The sequence below is a fragment of the Schistocerca nitens genome, unplaced genomic scaffold (genome assembly GCF_023898315.1).
Source record: "Schistocerca nitens isolate TAMUIC-IGC-003100 unplaced genomic scaffold, iqSchNite1.1 HiC_scaffold_376, whole genome shotgun sequence".
Classification (NCBI taxonomy): Eukaryota; Metazoa; Arthropoda; class Insecta; order Orthoptera; family Acrididae; genus Schistocerca; species Schistocerca nitens.
Window position 1 is genome coordinate 3,288,001 of NW_026045910.1, and position 17,317 is coordinate 3,305,317.

Below are 17,317 nucleotides of genomic sequence, written 5' to 3' on the forward strand. Positions count from 1 at the left end.
TTCGTTATTTAGCGTCAACTGCCACCTGCCACACCATACAGCAATCTTTTCTAAATCGCTTTGCAACTGATACTGGTCTTCGGATGACCTTACTAGACGGTAAATTACAGCATCATCTGCGAACAACCTAAGAGAACTGCTCAGATTGTCACCCAGGTCATTTATATAGATCAAGAACAGCAGAGGTCCCAGGACGCTTCCCTGGGGAACACTTGATATCACTTCAGTTTTACTCGATGATTTGCCGTCTATTACTACGAACTGCGACCTCCCTGACAGGAAATCACGAATCCAGTCGCACAACTGAGACGATACCCCATAGGCCCTCAGCTTGATTAGAAGTCGCTTGTGAGGAACGGTGTCAAAAGCTTTCCGGAAATCTAGAAATACGGAATCAACTTGAGATCCCCTGTCGATAGCGGCCATTACTTCGTGCGAATAAAGAGCTAACTGCGTTGCACAAGAACGATGTTTTCTGAAACCATGCTGATTACGTATCAATAGATCGTTCCCTTCGAGGTGATTCATAATGTTTGAATACAGTATATGCTCCAAAACCCTACTGCAAACCGACGTCAATGATATAGGTCTGTAGTTAGATGGATTACTCCTGCTACCCTTCTTAAACACTGGTGCCACCTCCTGGGGCCTTTTCGTGTGGATTCTGAGCGGCAGTGTGTCTGAAATGTTTTTCTCGTCTACCCACAAGAAAAGCGACTGATTTCAACCCTGGGTGTCGCTATTCTCACCTCCATCGCAGATGCCTCAAAAGAAGGGGTGAAATGTGGGTAGGAGGGGTATGACGACCTTCCAATAGTGTAACTCGTCCACCATCACAGAAGAAGGCTATTGTCACTTTTGAGCCAAATGCCAAACGTATGCGTCGCAACGGGACACAAAAAGTGATATTTTAACTGGGTTGCACAGTGTTTTTATCGTGAATCAATCGCTCATTGCAAGACCCAACCAACTAGGGAATAGTCAGGTGACTCCTGTATAATAGAATGGTAAAAGAACAGACCTGCAAAATTACTGACCAATATCTTTAACATGGTTTTGCTGCAGAATTGTTGAACACATCTTCAGTCTTAATATAATAAATACCCTTGACACAGAAAAGTTCCTGTCCACAAATGAGCACGGACTGTCAAAGCATCAATCGAGTGAAACTCAGCTTTATTTGTGAAGGTCTGTCTTGATCGCACAACTTTTACAGCTCACAATTGCCGGTGTCAGGTACTGACATCTTCAGATCATAAAATATTCTGATGTAGGTATGGACGTCAAAATCAGTGTATGTAGGCATATAGTAGGAACACTTACTGTGTACCTACATGTATAGATTTTGACATTGATACCTAGATCAGAATATTTTATGATTTAAAGATAGTACTTGCCGAAACCGGTACTGTGAATTATAAAAGTTATGTGGCCAACACGGACCTTTACAAATAAAGTGCAATAAAATGATTGCGGACTCATTTGCAGACTTTATGTCTTCAATTGAGAAACTCAGTTTGTCCTTTTCTCACGGGATATCCTGCGAAGCTTGGATGAAGGGCAACAAGAAGATAGCATATTCATAGATTTCAGAGAAGCGTTTGACATAGTGCCCCATAGCAGACTGTTAACAAAGGTACGAGCATACGGAATAGGCTCCCAGATATGTTACCGGATCGAAGACTCGTTAAGTAATGGAACCCAGTACGTTGTCCTCGACAGCAAGTATCAATGAGAGACAAGAGTATCGTCAGGAGTGCTATTAATCTATGTGTAACAATTGTAGAGGTGTGAATCCGGAATTTCCCTATAGACGGTGCTAGCCGTTAGTGTAGGGCAGGGCCGGCCAAACGCTGCACAGTGTGCAGACGTGCAGAAGTGCTGCACATGTGCGCACGTGTGCGACAGCGAGCGACAGCGACATCTGTTATTAGACATGTGTCCTAAATGAACGTCGTCGGCTCCTCATCCCTGTTTATGTGGTACAAGCACGAGCGCAACATACCCAGTCTCGTTTACCCCTGGTGACCGTAACCTTAACAGAGAAGAACTGAGAAATGGCAGGTACTGTGAAAAAGCAAAGGACGGCGGATCTATGCTCTCGGTCGTTTCAATCAAGCATCAGTGATGAAAATCTCCCGCAATTACTTGCGTTTGTCAATGAGCCGCGCTTTTGTGCCCGACATTAACTATATCATTTCGCATGATCAGTGATAAACGTGTTTGGATTTATTCCTTTCATAATTAAAAATTAGTGTTTACTAACTGTGCATTATTGCCTCATTCTGCTCCATGTTACATTATTATCAGGAAAATTGGTCATTAAACCGATTGTTGTATACATACATTTAGGGTTTTTTTTTTAAATGTGTGAAGGGCTACGCTCAGTTGAAGTCGATAAAACAACATTCATCTAATTGTCGGTTATTACGCAGATTTCAGACGGAACTGATGAAAGATATAGCAATAATGGTACAGGTGATCATCGAGAGGTCTGCGGTTGTCATTCTGTTCAGAGGTCAGCGAGACAGAAATTATGTGGGTGTAATTGCATTGGTTTAATGTTATTTGAAATCATGACTAAGGTTCGTTGGAAGTCGCTAAGTGCGCTCCTTCTTAAATACTAGATCAAAAACATTACGCGTATTTACGTGCCGTCAGTCAAGCTGCCTTAATAAAAACCCACGGTTGTTAACTGTCTTACTGGGTTAAACTGTTAACATAAAAGTAGACGCCTCAAGGAGTAGACTGTGACAGTATTTTAAATGTTTAATAAGCGAAATACCTTCCCATGGTTGGCTTGCAAGCTGTGGAAAGAGGACTAGAATGCGCCGGTACAGAGTACCTCAGCAAGTGGATAAAGCGACATCTGTGCGTAGAAACATGCACTACATGAACGCTGACGGCTGCGGCGTGCACGCTGTGACCCGGAAGTTGCACATGTGCAGGAGCACCGCACGCGTGCAGAATTTCTGGCCGGCCCTGGTGTAGGGTCCGTGAGACCGCGTCTGCAGCGCCATCTGCTTCCTGTAACGGCTGACGACGAATGTCAACACACAGTAACCCAAGTTCCACATATCAATATCTGTTTCAAGCCCGTAAACACGTCGAGTTTTGTACCTATGAACTACGATTTGTAGACAGCATTAGTCTTCTGTTATCATCTGAAGAAAAACACTGCAGAAACCCATCGAATGCTTGTCGAAGCTTTCGGCGAACATGCTCTTGGGATAACATAGTGTTTCGAGTGGTTCAAAAAATTCAAAAATGGTGATTTTAATGTGAGAAACGAAGAGCGCGGGAAACTGCCGAAGTTCGAAGACAACGAATTGCAGGCTTTATTGGATGAAGATGATACTCAAACTCAATAGGAACTCGCGGAACAATTGAATGTGGCGCAGAAAGCCGTTTCTCTTCGGTTGAAACCTATGGGAAAGGTGCAGAAAGTGAGAAAATGGGCTCCACAAGAACTGAATGAAGGACAGCTAGCAAATCGAAAGACCTGCCGGCCGGTGTGGCCGTGCGGTTAAAGGCGCTTCAGTCTGGAACCGCGTGACCGCTACGGTCGCAGGTTCGAATCCTGCCTCGGGCATGGGTGTGTGTGATGTCCTTAGGTTAGTTAGGTTTAATTAGTTCTAAGTTCTAGGCGACTGATGACCACAGAAGTTAAGTCGCATAGTGCTCAGAGCCATTTGAACCATTTTTGAAATCGAAAGACCACTTGTGAAATGCTGCTCGCCAGATACAAAAAAAAAAGTCGTTTCTCCATCGAATAATGACAGATGATGAAAATCTTTTGAGGAGCCTAAGCGTGGTAAATTATGGGCGAATCCAGGAAAACCATCGATATCTACTGCAAGACCAAATCACTTTGGAAAGAAGAATATGCTCTGTGTTTGGTGGTATCAGAAGGACGTCATCTATTATGAGCTGCTAAAATTTGGTGAAATCGTTAACACTGATCTCTTCCAACAGCAAATAATAATCGATTTAAATCGAGCATTTCGTGAAAAACGACCGGAATAAGGAAAAAGGCAACACAAAGCCATATTGCACCATGACAACGAGCCATCACACACAGCAAAACGCGTCAGATATAGATCGAGGCGTTAGATTGGGAAGTACTAAGGCATGCGGCTTATTCTCCAGACTCCGTCCGATTATCATCTATTTGCACCGCTGGGACACGCTCTCGCTGAACAACGCTTCAATAGTATGAAAATGTATGAAAATGGCTCGCGGACTTGTTCGCTGCAAAAGAAGAACTGTTTTCTTGGCGTGGCATTCATAGCCTGCCGGAGAGGTGGGAGAAATGTATAAATGTATAAATAGCACTGGAGATTATTTTGAATAAAATATTGTTTGTCAGTTTCAAACAGCAGATGTGTAATTATTGCAACCAAATTTCAGGTTCATACTTCTGCACCTGGTACATAAATCATCTGGCGGACCATGTGAGCAGCAGTCTTCTTATCACGCTGTGGTATACGGGAAGAGGTCGACATATAGTGACTGTGGGAGGATACAAGATGACTTAGGCAGAATTTCTAGTTCTGTAATGAATGGCAGCTTGCTTTAAATGAAGACAAATGTACGTCAATGCAGATGAGTAGGAGAAAAAATCTCGTAATATTCGAATACAGCATTAGATGTATGCTGCTTGACACAATGCCATCGATTAAATATCTAGACGTAACATTACAAAGCCAAATGGAAGTGTTTGGGATTTCCAGCAGGTCAGGTTGAAGGAAGACATCGAAGCAATTCAGAGGCGGGGTGCTAGATTCGGTACTGGTAGCTTCGATCGACACACGAGTATTACGGAGATGCTTTGTGAATTCAAATGGGAATCAGTAGAGGGAAAACGACGTTCTTTTTGTGAAACACTGTTGAAAAAATTTAGGAATTGCCATTTTAAAATTGCTACACAAATATCCTACTGCCGCCAATGTACGTTTCGCGAAATGACCACGAACATAAGAGAAATTAGGGACTATAGGGAGTCATACAGACAGTCATTTTATCCTTCCTCATTGTGTGAGTGGAACAGGAAAGGAAATGAATAGTAGTTGTACAGGGCACCCTCCGCCATACACTATACAGTGGCTTGCAGATATTGTATATAGCTGCAGAAATATGATTAAGTATGAAAACAGATTCGAATAAAAATAACGTACAATATGAGCAACATACTTATAATGCATTTAAATCTAGCAGTTCACATACGTATTCGAAAGCAATAACAAATATGCATGAGTCCGCAGACTACCATGCGACGAAAACAGCAGCTACTTTATATGGAACAAAAACAAATATGGAATATTTTACCCCACGCAATATTACGGGTGTAAGCAAAAATTAGGCACAATACGAGCAAAATTTGCAATGCAAATAATCAAAGGGTCCAATGTACGTAAAAAGGCTGTCATCGGGAACACAATGCAATGAAAGCAACTTCGGCGTCACGGCTTGTCAGATGAATTTTAAGTTTTGACGTATGGAAAAGCACAATTATTTTCACATGATAATGGCCACATGTGCGAAACTGAATACTGAGTTTTACAAATAAATAATTTCTTCAGTCGAAATGTGCCCACGATTTCATTTACAAAATTTTACGCCACTGTTAACCCCAGCTAAGAAAAGTTAATTTCATTTTTTGATTAATATTTCTCGAAGCTATTACTTTGCAAGGTAACAAGTACGTTTCTAGGAACACACGTTAGCGCCTGACTACCAGCCCCATCCACAAAGTATAAGTGGAAAATATTGTCATCTAATACTCCAATTTCGCAAAGCAAGAATACAGATTTTCGCACCTTTTTTCCTCTATTCAAAGTTCACTGCCGGCCCACTACGAGCGCAGCTGTTGTTCCGTTTCCACATCTTAACATAGCCCTTGGACTTCCCATAATATGGTGTTCTGTGGTATCAGTTCTCGGCGGGACTTGTCAGTAACAGCGTCTCTTCTGAGAATGTGGAAGTGCCAGGTTAATAAAAAATTCTATTACTTATTTTCTGGGGACTATTTCATGCGTATCTTTGGTAGAAATATGAATGAAGTAGCCTTAAGTGATGAATTTTTATTATGTCTCCGTCTTTAGCTCTAATAATAGTGAATACACAAGACATTTATATCGGTATGTACATCATTCCTCATAATCGTGTGTAGGAAGGTACATTAATAGCAGCGTCAGAACCAGCATAACGAATAATGACTGTTAAATCTTAATCTTAATCCAGTTGGTAAGTCTTGCAGTAAATGGTTTGTGGCTTCTTTATTACTGGCTACTTCCGTGTGATTCTGGACAAGTGAAATTCACACGCCAAAGATAATATTCATAGACGATACTCATGGAGGTAAAAAAAGAAGGGAGTTGTCATTACGTCACAAACGTGAAGCCAACGTCCGCCATCTTGAGTAGACCAAAACATTAAGTTCACGGCGGTGATACTTCTCCGTGACGGTACTCTAACGTGCCCAGCCCAGTTTCGACCGTGTTGGGGGCTTTGAATGTATGGAAACGTAGTTGCTTCATCAAAATTGCCACCTTGCGTTGTTTACCTTTGTACTAACCGATCCGATTGTAATCTAAAATTTAAGTAAGTGGAGCCGTTCAAGCAATATTTTCTTTTGTGTTCATGAATTGTAGCTGCTCTCTTTACTTTTACTGTAGTGGTTTTATTTCTGAAATTTGACCTTAGCTTTGCATTCCTTTACTCAGTGTCCATTCTTTCTCTTCTGCTCTGTGTTTTTCATCGTCTTCCAAATCGCAAACCCTCCGACGTCCGAACCACACTGCATAATATCAACGGTCTCGTCCCTGCACGGCTACGTAACCGTGTTGATTGTCGGGGCAGTATCTCATACCCTAAAGTCCTCCAGCCGATAACTCTTCGTCCGCAGCTCGTGGTCGTGCGGTAGCGTTCTCGCTTCCCACGCCCGGGTTCGATTCCCGGCGGGGTCAGGGATTTTCTCTGCCTCGAGATGACTGGGTGTTGTGTGTTGTCCTTAGGTTAGTTAGGTTTAAGTAGTTCTAAGTTCTAGGGGACTGATGACCATAGATGTTAAGTCCCATAGTGCTCAGAGCCATTTGAACCATTTTTGATAACTCTTCGTTGTTCACCTTTCCTCCCCCTTTAGAAAAGAGTCTGGCTAGAACGTCAGGAGACAGCGTTCATGTGTGTGTAAGTTTTGTGTCTATGATTGTGTGAACGTGTATGTGTGCTGAAGAAGACTTTGCTGGAAACTTATGTAAGCATTCTTTTCGACGTGCCTGCAATCTACTCCGCATGTGAGTAGAAGTCTACCCATTTCAAAGTTCAGTTATTCACTCATGTAGTTTGTTGTAACTCCACTACACTTCAACAGTAACAATGAAGTACATAATTACAACAGCAGAAGAAGACAAAATGACATTCATTACACCACATCAAGATTTTCTGCAGCACAAACAGAGGTTCGACACGCTGCAATCAAAAGTTATGATCACTTACCCATTGATATAAAATGCCAGACAGACAGCAAAGTAAAATTTGAAATTAAAAACCTTTTCTTCTGCAGAAGGTCATCTATTACAGTAATGTGTAAGTGGTGGTGGCTAGTAATTACTGACTAATATCTGTCTGTCTTTAATTAAAAAACGAAAAAAACGATAAATGACCAACCTGGAGGCATGTTTACAAAAGAAATTGATGTCAGTATATAACGAGCCATCATTACGATTCAGCGTGTATATGATACATGAAACATAAAACTAACTAAATAACTAACTAACTACTGGTATACCAAAAAGCATGGTATAGGCTTATATACTTTGGAAACCTCAAAATGCAGTTCAAATGTAAAATCAACCAGATGATCATAGTAGACATACATTCCAATTGCGCTACATCTGGTTACTCCTGAAAAACTGACAGAGTTACTGTTGGAAGGTAGGCCTACATCTTACAAAGGTTAGGCTATCATTACCAAAAAAATACTTACATAGATATGAAAACAAAATACCCATTTTACGGGGTCTTAAGCGTTTGAGACCATTTCCTTAATCACAAAGCTGAAAGAAGTTTAAAAAATTATATCTTTTTTTTACCCTGTAAACTGCTTTTATTGGCCACGTCTTGAATGACTCGTTATGGGTAAGATTTCAAATTGAGACTAATGCAGTGACAATCTAATAAAATAAAAATATTCTGCTTGGAGGTTCTGTTTCTTTCACATTTCAATAATCGTTCAGTTTGATGACATGCACAAGGTACGATTGCGTCCCTTGTTTCTTTCCTCATTTCACTCGTTTATAGGCTAACAAAACACACGTTGGTAAGTTTTTTGCAAACGTGGACATTAAAAATGTTGTGCACTAGAGTTGAAAGCTGAAAATGTAACAAAGAAGAAGCAGTACCAGTAAGCAGACAAGCATTGTTTTCGGAGTTCACCTTTATTTGAAGACAGTACAGATACGGCAGAAGCGGAATTAAATGCATTACGAAAGTATCTTCTTACATCACTTCCTTCTGTTCTTGGTTTTTCGAAATATATCAATGTATCAACCAAAAACAAGTTACAATAACGAGGCCAAATGTGTCGTATTACCAGTACAAAGAGGCATTCAAGAACAGAAAGACGTTCGAAATCGCCTTTCTGACGCTATCCTATTCATGAAACCACAGCAATTTTTAGGATTTAAAACAGTTGTTGCACGTAAACGACAAAAATAATGAACAAGAGGTGAACATAAATAGTAATCTGCTAATGTTTAGGGATACTTAAAATGGTGGTAGGCCTCGCCCACTCTGACTTAAAAACAACATGCAACGTAAGTCTATAGTGTCATCTCCCTTCTTTCTTTACTTCCGTGTTTGAGGTACCTCCACGGTAGCAACACAGTGTAACATATACTGTTGCGCCACTGCTGTGAAAATTGTTTTCATCTGACAGTTGATGCGACACTAGCGCCCCAAGCGGCGAGAAAGCAGCCATAAAATTAAAGTTTGTTCTTAATCATTTTTCTAGTGAATGAGTGAAATAGTTATTAAATTTTTTCGTTCCAAGCATTATTAAATTATCAAGAGACATGAATGATCACGAAATACATGTAAAGACAGCCTAATATCCCTGACTCAGTGATGTTAGCAACAACTTAATTATGAAGCAATACTTTCGAATATGTGTATAACTGCAGCTTACTCCACTGACAACAAAAAATATAAAAAACATATTTCACGCGTGACAGGAATATATTTCTTTTGTTGTCTGTTCTCAGTATGACAGGCATTTTCCTTGACATGCAATAACTTTTTGGGAGGTGGCGTTTCGCACAGTCTTGCACTTCACTCGACTTTCTAATACATAAATATTTTTGTAAATGTTATTACTTTTGTTTCAAAAGCGAATGTGTTGAAGATTCTTGCCTTTTGTCGCTCAAATGCACCAAAAATTGGGGAAATGGTTTCTTCTGCGTTGGGAAATAGTTTTATTGCTTTTGTTCTTTTATTATCACGACTGTGGCTTTTTTCTTCAGCTACAGTTATAGTAAATGGCTGGCTCTGAGCACTATGCGACTTAACTTCTGTGGTCATCAGTCGCCTACAACTTAGAACTAATTAAACCTAACTAACCTAAGGACATCACACACATCCATGCCCGAGGCAGGATTCGAACCTGCGACCGTAGCGGTCGCTCGGCTCCAGACTGTAGCGCCTAGAACCGCACGGCCACTCCGGCCGGCTACGTTAAATAATGTAGGTATTGCATTCCATACACGTTACCTATATTCCATATTCACTGATTTGGCTGGAAGCGTAGCGAAGGAAATTTCACGGTTTTGAGTGGATCCACGACGCCTTTCTGCAAAAGGTCAGGTCCTCTCCTGTTTATTAGCACATTTTTTGTTCTTAAAGAACATGACATTCTCCAGTAAATATCTGTAGGTTACAAGAAAATAGTAGATAAACTATCTTAGTGTCGTTAGGAAACCTAAAAAAAGCAAACGTAGTGCCTTCTTCTTCTTGATGCTGCAGTTTATTGCGCTACAGACGCTCCTGTTTGTAAAAACCATTCTACGAACCAATATAAACAATTACGATTCGCTTTCGCTTTCACAAGATCTCGCCGAACTCAATGATAAACTTCCTGGCGTAATGGGTAACAAAAAAGAGATGGAATATCGCGGCTGAATGTGATAATTCTGCGGTGTTCCTTAACAATGGCGCAATTTTGAGTACATATTACAGATGTGTAATGATCTGTTCTCACGTTAAACAACAACTTTTAACGTGTGTCTGTTGATACACACGATAACACAGAAATAGGATAACGGATTAAGCAAAGAAAAGATAGTCTGAAATATACAGGGTGAGTCAGGAGGAAAAGTTCATGCTTTGAGGGGTGATAGTATTAGTGATACTGAATCAAAAGCTTCATATGAACTTAAGCTACACTCCGAATGGTTTCCGAGATAGAACTCACTTAATATTCATTGTTATTTATTTTCTCTACTATCAAACCTTTGTCACTGTTTACAATGTACCACAGTAGTGTAGAGCAAGTTGAGACGAACAGTTTGATACGTGAGTCGGGAAGCTATCTCAAATTGGCCTACAAAAACTACGTAAACTACAGCATTTGCGCGCCGAGCGAGTTTTTCAACATTCTCGAGCTCTCTTCGCACAAACCATTAGATCTAGAGAAAAAAATGAATAGGATCTTTTTTGTAAGAAATTTAATATAGTTTTCACTGGAGGGTGTGATTTTACAGTTATTCAAGGAAAACGTAAAAAAGTTATATAAAATGTGTTCTGTCTCTAAAACCATTCGGAATAGGGCATAGGTCCATATGAAGTTCTTTGTTCACAATCACTAATCTTATACTATCACCCCTCGAAGCATGTACCTTTCCTCCGGACTCACACTGTATTTATTATAACACAGTTGACTACCCTCATAACAAAAGGTATATTTGTTGAAACATGTAACTGAAAAAGATATCTTTGTTTTGACTTTAGTTCGTCTGACATTAAACCAAACAGTCTTTTTAAATTATTCCAAGAAAGGACAGGAAGAAAATAAACTTAAAGCTATATTGGAAAATGATCATACAGAGTAACTGAGATGAAAATTTACAACGTGGTGGTTGGACTCACGAAATTTGGACGATCGAGCTGCGGATCCGATTCTGCCACTACTAACATTCCCAACAAGTACCCACGATCTTAAGGAATTTCTTTAAATTCATACCAGATGCGGCAAATGCAACAAATCAATGCACTTGTATTCGTAAACGATCTATAGATCTATGATCCTGAAAATTTCAGCTTGTGACGTAGTTGATGGAATTTCCCATACACCTTTCAATGCCTTTTCCTTTAGGTATTTCTTTACTTTAGAACTTGCTTACGAAAAAACGAAAGCAAGTAAATAACAAGTTCACATACTAGGTTGACGGATACTCAAAATAATTATTCTTAATTTCGTTCTTATAAACCATAACAGTCCGGTACTTTCTGTCTTTTTTGTTACACACAGCGATAGTAGCGCCCCAAGCTGCCAGAAAATGACAATTCTAAATAGGATATCGGATGAGTGCGAACACTAACATTTAAATTGAATTGTAACGTTGTATTTACAACAAGGAGTGTGTGTAATGCCATGGAAAACTAAAATAAGTAAAAAATTAAACCACAATTGTCATTATTTAGTTTCTTCAGGATCCTGGGAGATACAAAACGACACGTTAGAGGACAGCTTACTTAGGATTCTCTTATAACGTACAGACATTTGCTGAATAATGCTGTTTTCCTTTAATAAGAAAAAATTTCTAGTAATTACAAGAGGACCCGACCATTTGCAGAAACGTGCCGAATATCTACCAAACAAAGCGGTGTTTTGTTCGCTGCCCTTTCAGCCAAAACAGTGCATGTGGAACCTTATTTAACGTACCAAACAAGCCTCCACAGATGTATCTTAAGGAAAAATCACGCAGACGAGATAATAAATTGCCAAAGGGAATAAAACTGTTTCCTAGCACATAAGAAATCAATTCCACAATTGTTGCTGAATCTGACCACAAACGGCAAGAATCTTCAACACCTTCGCTTTTGAAGCAGAGGTCATATCATATACGAAAATACTGGAGAATTAGATGGTCGAGTAAAATGTAAGAAAGGGCGAATTATTAGACTCCATAAAAATTTTAAGTGTTAAGGAAAGTACCTATGTTAATAACAACAGACAACAACAGAAATATATGCTCCTCGTGCTTAAAATACATGTTTATATTCTCTTGCTTTCAGCGGAATAAACAGCAAATACATATTCGAAAGTATTTTTTCACGAATAAGTTGCAGCTTTTGACATTGAATCAGTGTGGTTCGGCTGTTTTTAAATGTATTTCGTGATAATCCATGTCTCTTCGTAATTTACTAACGCATGGGACACATAAATATAAGAACTAATTCGTTAATTAAGTAAAAAATAATTATAAACAAACATTATATTACGGCGCATATGACTGTTTTCCCATCGCCTGGAGCGCTAGTGGCGCCCAGCCGTCAAACAGTAACAACTTTCACACCATAGAGTGAGCAGACTATATCTATATCTACATCTGCATCTACATGGATACTCTACAAGTCACATTTAAGTGCCTGGCAGAGGGTTCTTCGAACCACCTTCACAGTTCTCTATTATTCCAATCTCGTATAGCGCGCGGAAGGAACAAACATCTATATCCTTCCGTGCGAGCTCTGATTTCTCTTATTTTATAATAGTGACCGTTTCTCCCTATATAGGCCGGCGTCAACAAAATGTTGGTTGGTGACTGAAATTTGGTGAGAAGGTTCCTCCTCAATGAAAAACGCCTTTGTTTTAATGATGTCCTCGTATTCTATTATCGCGAAATATGGGAGACATGATATGTGAACTTGAGTGGTAATCATTAAAACAAAGGCGTTTTTCGTTGGGACGGGATCTTGTCATGAAATTACAATCACCAGTTTTCTCCTCCGATTGCGAAAACATTCTGTTGGCACCCACCTACGAAGGGAGAAATGATAAGCACGATAAAATAAGAGAAATCAGGGCTCGCACAGAAAAATATAAGTGCTCGTTTTTCCCGCGCGCCGTTCGAGAGTGGAACGGCAGAGAGACAGCTTGAAGGTGGTTCATTAAACCTTCTGCCAGGCACTTTGTTGTGAATAGCAGAGTAATCACGATGATGTAGATGTACAAACCCCGTATCATTTCAGTGACACTTTCTCCCCTATTTCGCGATAATACAAAACGTGTTGCCCTTCTTTGAACTTTACCGATATACCCCATCAGTCCTATCTAGTAAGAACCCCACACCGCACAGCAGTGTTCTAAAAAAGGAATGAACAAGCTTAATGTAGACAGCCTCTTTAATAGATCTGTCACATTTTCTAAGTGCCCTGCCAATAAAACGCAGTCTTTGGTCAACATTGCCTATGTCTTCCTTCCAATTTAAGGTGTTTGTAATTGTAGTTCCGAGATATTTGGTTAAATTTGCGTCCTTTAGATTTAGTTTAGCGGGTTCCTTTTAGCACCCATGTGGATGGCCTCACACTTTCCGTTATTTAGAGTCAATTGCCAATTTTCGCTCCATACAGATACCTTTTTTAAATGGTTTTGCAATTTGTTTTGATCTTCTGATGACTTTACTAGTCGGTAAACGACAGTGTCATCTGCAAACAGCCTAAGACGGCTGCTCAGATTGTCTCCCAAATTGTTTATATAGATAAGGAACATCAAAGGGCCTATAACACTACCTTGGGGAACGCCAGAAATCACTTCTGTTTTACTCGATGACTTTCCGTCAGTTACTACCAACTGCGACCTGTCTGATAGGAAATCACGAATCCATTCACATAACTGAGACGATATTTCATAAGCACGCAATTTCACTACAAGCCTCTTGTGTGGTACAGTGTCAAAATCCTTTCGGAAATCCAGAACTACGGAATCCATTTAAAATCCCTTGTCAGTAACACTCAACATTTCGTGCGAGTGAAGAGCTTGTGTTTCACAAGGACAATGTTTTCTGAATCGTGTTGACCGTATGTCAACAGACCATTTTCTTCGAGGTAATTCATAATGTTCAAAAACAATGTTTGTTCCGGAATTTCTGCTGCTTATTGACGTTAATGATATGGGCCTGTAATTTAGTGGCTTACTCCTACTACCTTGAATATTGGTGTATGTACTAGACAGAGGCATAACTGACAGACCGATTCTAGCAGACACAAAATCGAAGTCATTGGCAGCATGTGACGTTCAGAATAGACGTCGCAGATGGCGGACACATGGAGCGTCGGAATATCGAGTCATGTTGTTTCTAGGGTCCGACAGCAAACTTTACGAGACTACCAACAATTATTAGGCTTAGTAAGCCTACAGTCACATTATCTGTATGATATCTAATTTTCTGCGCATGTTAGAAAGTCGCCCTGTATACCCGCGCATATACATCTAAGACTAGCACGACTTACGTGCCTTGGCCACAGAGGCTCTCGGTGTGATGACAGTATGCCGTTTATGTTGACAGACTCCTTGAAGGCGGTGATCCCGTTCACGGTGAGAATGCCTGCAGCAGTACGAGAGAACTACCTCCAGGGGATAGTCAGTGCTTGCTACGCCAACGGGTCACTCAGCGTCAAACCTGGGATAGGTACCGGGGAAGCAGACCTGCATCGATGGAATTTCAGCGTGTTGGTAGCGCACGCCGTGAAAACTGACGAACAAAGGCACCAAGGTGCCTAGGCGGGCTCGGCTAGAGAACACTTTACTGTTCAGTATTCTGTCTGACAGAAGAGTGTCAAGGGTACTTTAGATGTAGTGGTATTTGTGTAATCTGTGTCTTTCACATTATTCTAAACTTATGCTTTTTAGGTTTAGGAGATTTTGGTATTATTAATACATCTTCATCCTACACACTGATCGTCTTCCCAAAGCTGTATAGTATGCAACTCATTGGAATCCTGCTCTCCGACTAACGCAAAACACCTCGCTTCCTTAGTTTTTGTGCTGTGCAGCTTTCCCTATTGTAAATTCTACATCTAATTCTGCCCCTAAGTAAATAATTTACCTTCTCTGCTACAACCAACTCCTGATCTAAGGAATATCATTTCTGATATTTCCAATTGCAAACTTTCTTTTCTTGGAGCCCAACATTTTGCTCCATACAGGGTGCAAACTGCTATTACTTTAAAAAATTTCATTCGTATCTCGTTCTTACCTTTCCCTTTGAGGATTCTTGCAATTGTTTCTCGTATTATCTGATAGGTGTTTGTTTGATTTTTCCTCTTCATTGGTTATGTCGCAGCCGAAGTACTGGAAATCATACATATGTTCCAATATTCTGCCTCTTGATGCAGGTTTTTGATCTCACTAATTTTCTGCCTACGAATGCCATAAACTTAATTTCATTTGTTCAGATCTTTTAATTATACGTAGAGGTAAGGCATGTAGCTTACATTTGGCCCTCTTCAGTTTGTCTTCACTTTCTTGAATGATTACTTAGTCTTCAGCATTAATTGCTCGTGTATCATTGCTTCCCAAAGGAACATACGTGTCTGTCGATGTTCTGGGTATGTCTCCACGTTGAAATCTCTTTTCTTTAAATTACCTGTTTCATTATAGTGTTGTGACCTGCTCATTAGCTGCCATGCGCCAACGCGAAGTTCAGTGTTGTGTAGTGTATGGTATGGTGCAGTGTTCTTAACATGCAAATCACAGCTCTCTGAGCAGTTCCACGCCCAGCCGCCAGGCGTGCTGTGTTCTTTATGCCTTTATATGTTTTCTATGCGTTCTGTTTATTCTCTGTTTTTGTGAACTTGTTGGTCGTATATGCTCCTTGCCAACTTTCTGTTACATAGTACCGAGTTGTAGGCTGTAATCAACTCCTTTTTATGACAATGATTAGAGTTAGAATTATGGCATTTCTGTTCTGTCTACATTTAAGAGGGATGTCTGACGTGCGCTCCTAATAATGTTACAAAGAATCAGTTGAAGCGTCGTTCACTTAGTCGCTACAAACACGTCAAGCAAACGTTGGTTAGCCAGAAGTAGAGCTGAATTCAACAGTAAAAATATTGTCACTATGAATTCTCCTTTTCAGAAACCTGTTTGTTCTTCAGTAATTTTTCCAATGCATGTTGCAATCGGTATTTGAAAAAGTACGTTAATACTTTTACCAGTATTAGTATCATTTCTCTTTCCATTCTTGGAAAAAGAAATTAATTTTGCTACACCCTATTTGTCTCCTATACACGCTATCCCTAGCATGTACTGAGATAACGTAAACTTTAAATTCAAGTAATCTCTATGAGTCTTATAGGACAACCTTCACCTTTGGCTGAGGACATCAGACTGTAGTTCATCAGCAAAGATCTTAAGAGCCCAACATCATTATGAGTTGTTATTTTCTCACTTTTGTAAGCCTACTGGATTTAGTAGCCACAATGCAGTTTTGACTTCAACTTCAACAATGAAGACAGTAATGTATTTTATTTCTTATATTGTATATTCACAGCAGACTTAATAAATGAGTTTTTAATATTTGGAAATGGTGTTGAAATGTAACTCCTTAAAATCTATTAGTGCAATTTCTGGTGTCATTAGCAAATGACAATGGTCTATTCACTAAGAACATTATACAGAAGTAATGGACACATTAAAACAGAAAAATATAAGGGTTGTCTCTGTTGTATCACAGCAAGTATTTAAAATAATTAGGACACAAATGAGACCACACTACACTAAATATATAATACAGAATACAGGTATTCATTACTATTATTATTATCATTATTATTATTATTAAGCTTCACGAGACCTGAAGTTCCTTTGCTATGAATAATGTTAAGCCATTTTGCTTTCTCCTGAAAATAATTTTCCAGTATTTTTCACCACTTTGAATATTGTCCTAGAATCTTGTACATGCATCTTAAAAAATGTCAACTTCCAATTACAAATTCTTCTGTCACATTCATTATGGTTTTACTTGATGGTTCTGTGCTCTATCAATTACAATCTTTTGGATTTAATATTGGCTATTGTACATGCTTCTTTGTATGTTGTAAATTTTATCATTATATAATATTCTGCATTCGTTATTAGCACTGTCTCATATGGGTCTAAATATCTTTCTTAAGATATTTGGTTAAAATATCCTTAATTTGTTGTCTTCTTTCTCCTGAAAGTTCAAGTTTTGGATTCATAGGTTAAAATTGGTGCAGTTAATTATTTGAAAATGTACAGTTTCGATTTCCAAGCAAGTAATTTGCTTTTCAGAACTATCTT

At 39.5% G+C, this 17,317-nt stretch overlaps 1 protein-coding gene across 1 annotated transcript in view; it reads left to right on the forward strand.

The window, feature by feature from the left end:
- Window positions 1-14,779, forward strand: part of LOC126229625 (juvenile hormone acid O-methyltransferase-like) — a 63,079-nt gene extending 48,300 nt beyond the window's left edge. Inside the window, exon 3 of the mRNA XM_049942368.1 lies at window positions 14,562-14,779. Coding sequence (XP_049798325.1) covers window positions 14,562-14,776 — 215 coding nt within the window. The 3' untranslated portion in view covers window positions 14,777-14,779. The remainder of the gene's footprint in view (window positions 1-14,561) is intronic.
- The last annotated feature ends 2,538 nt before the right edge of the window (window positions 14,780-17,317 follow it).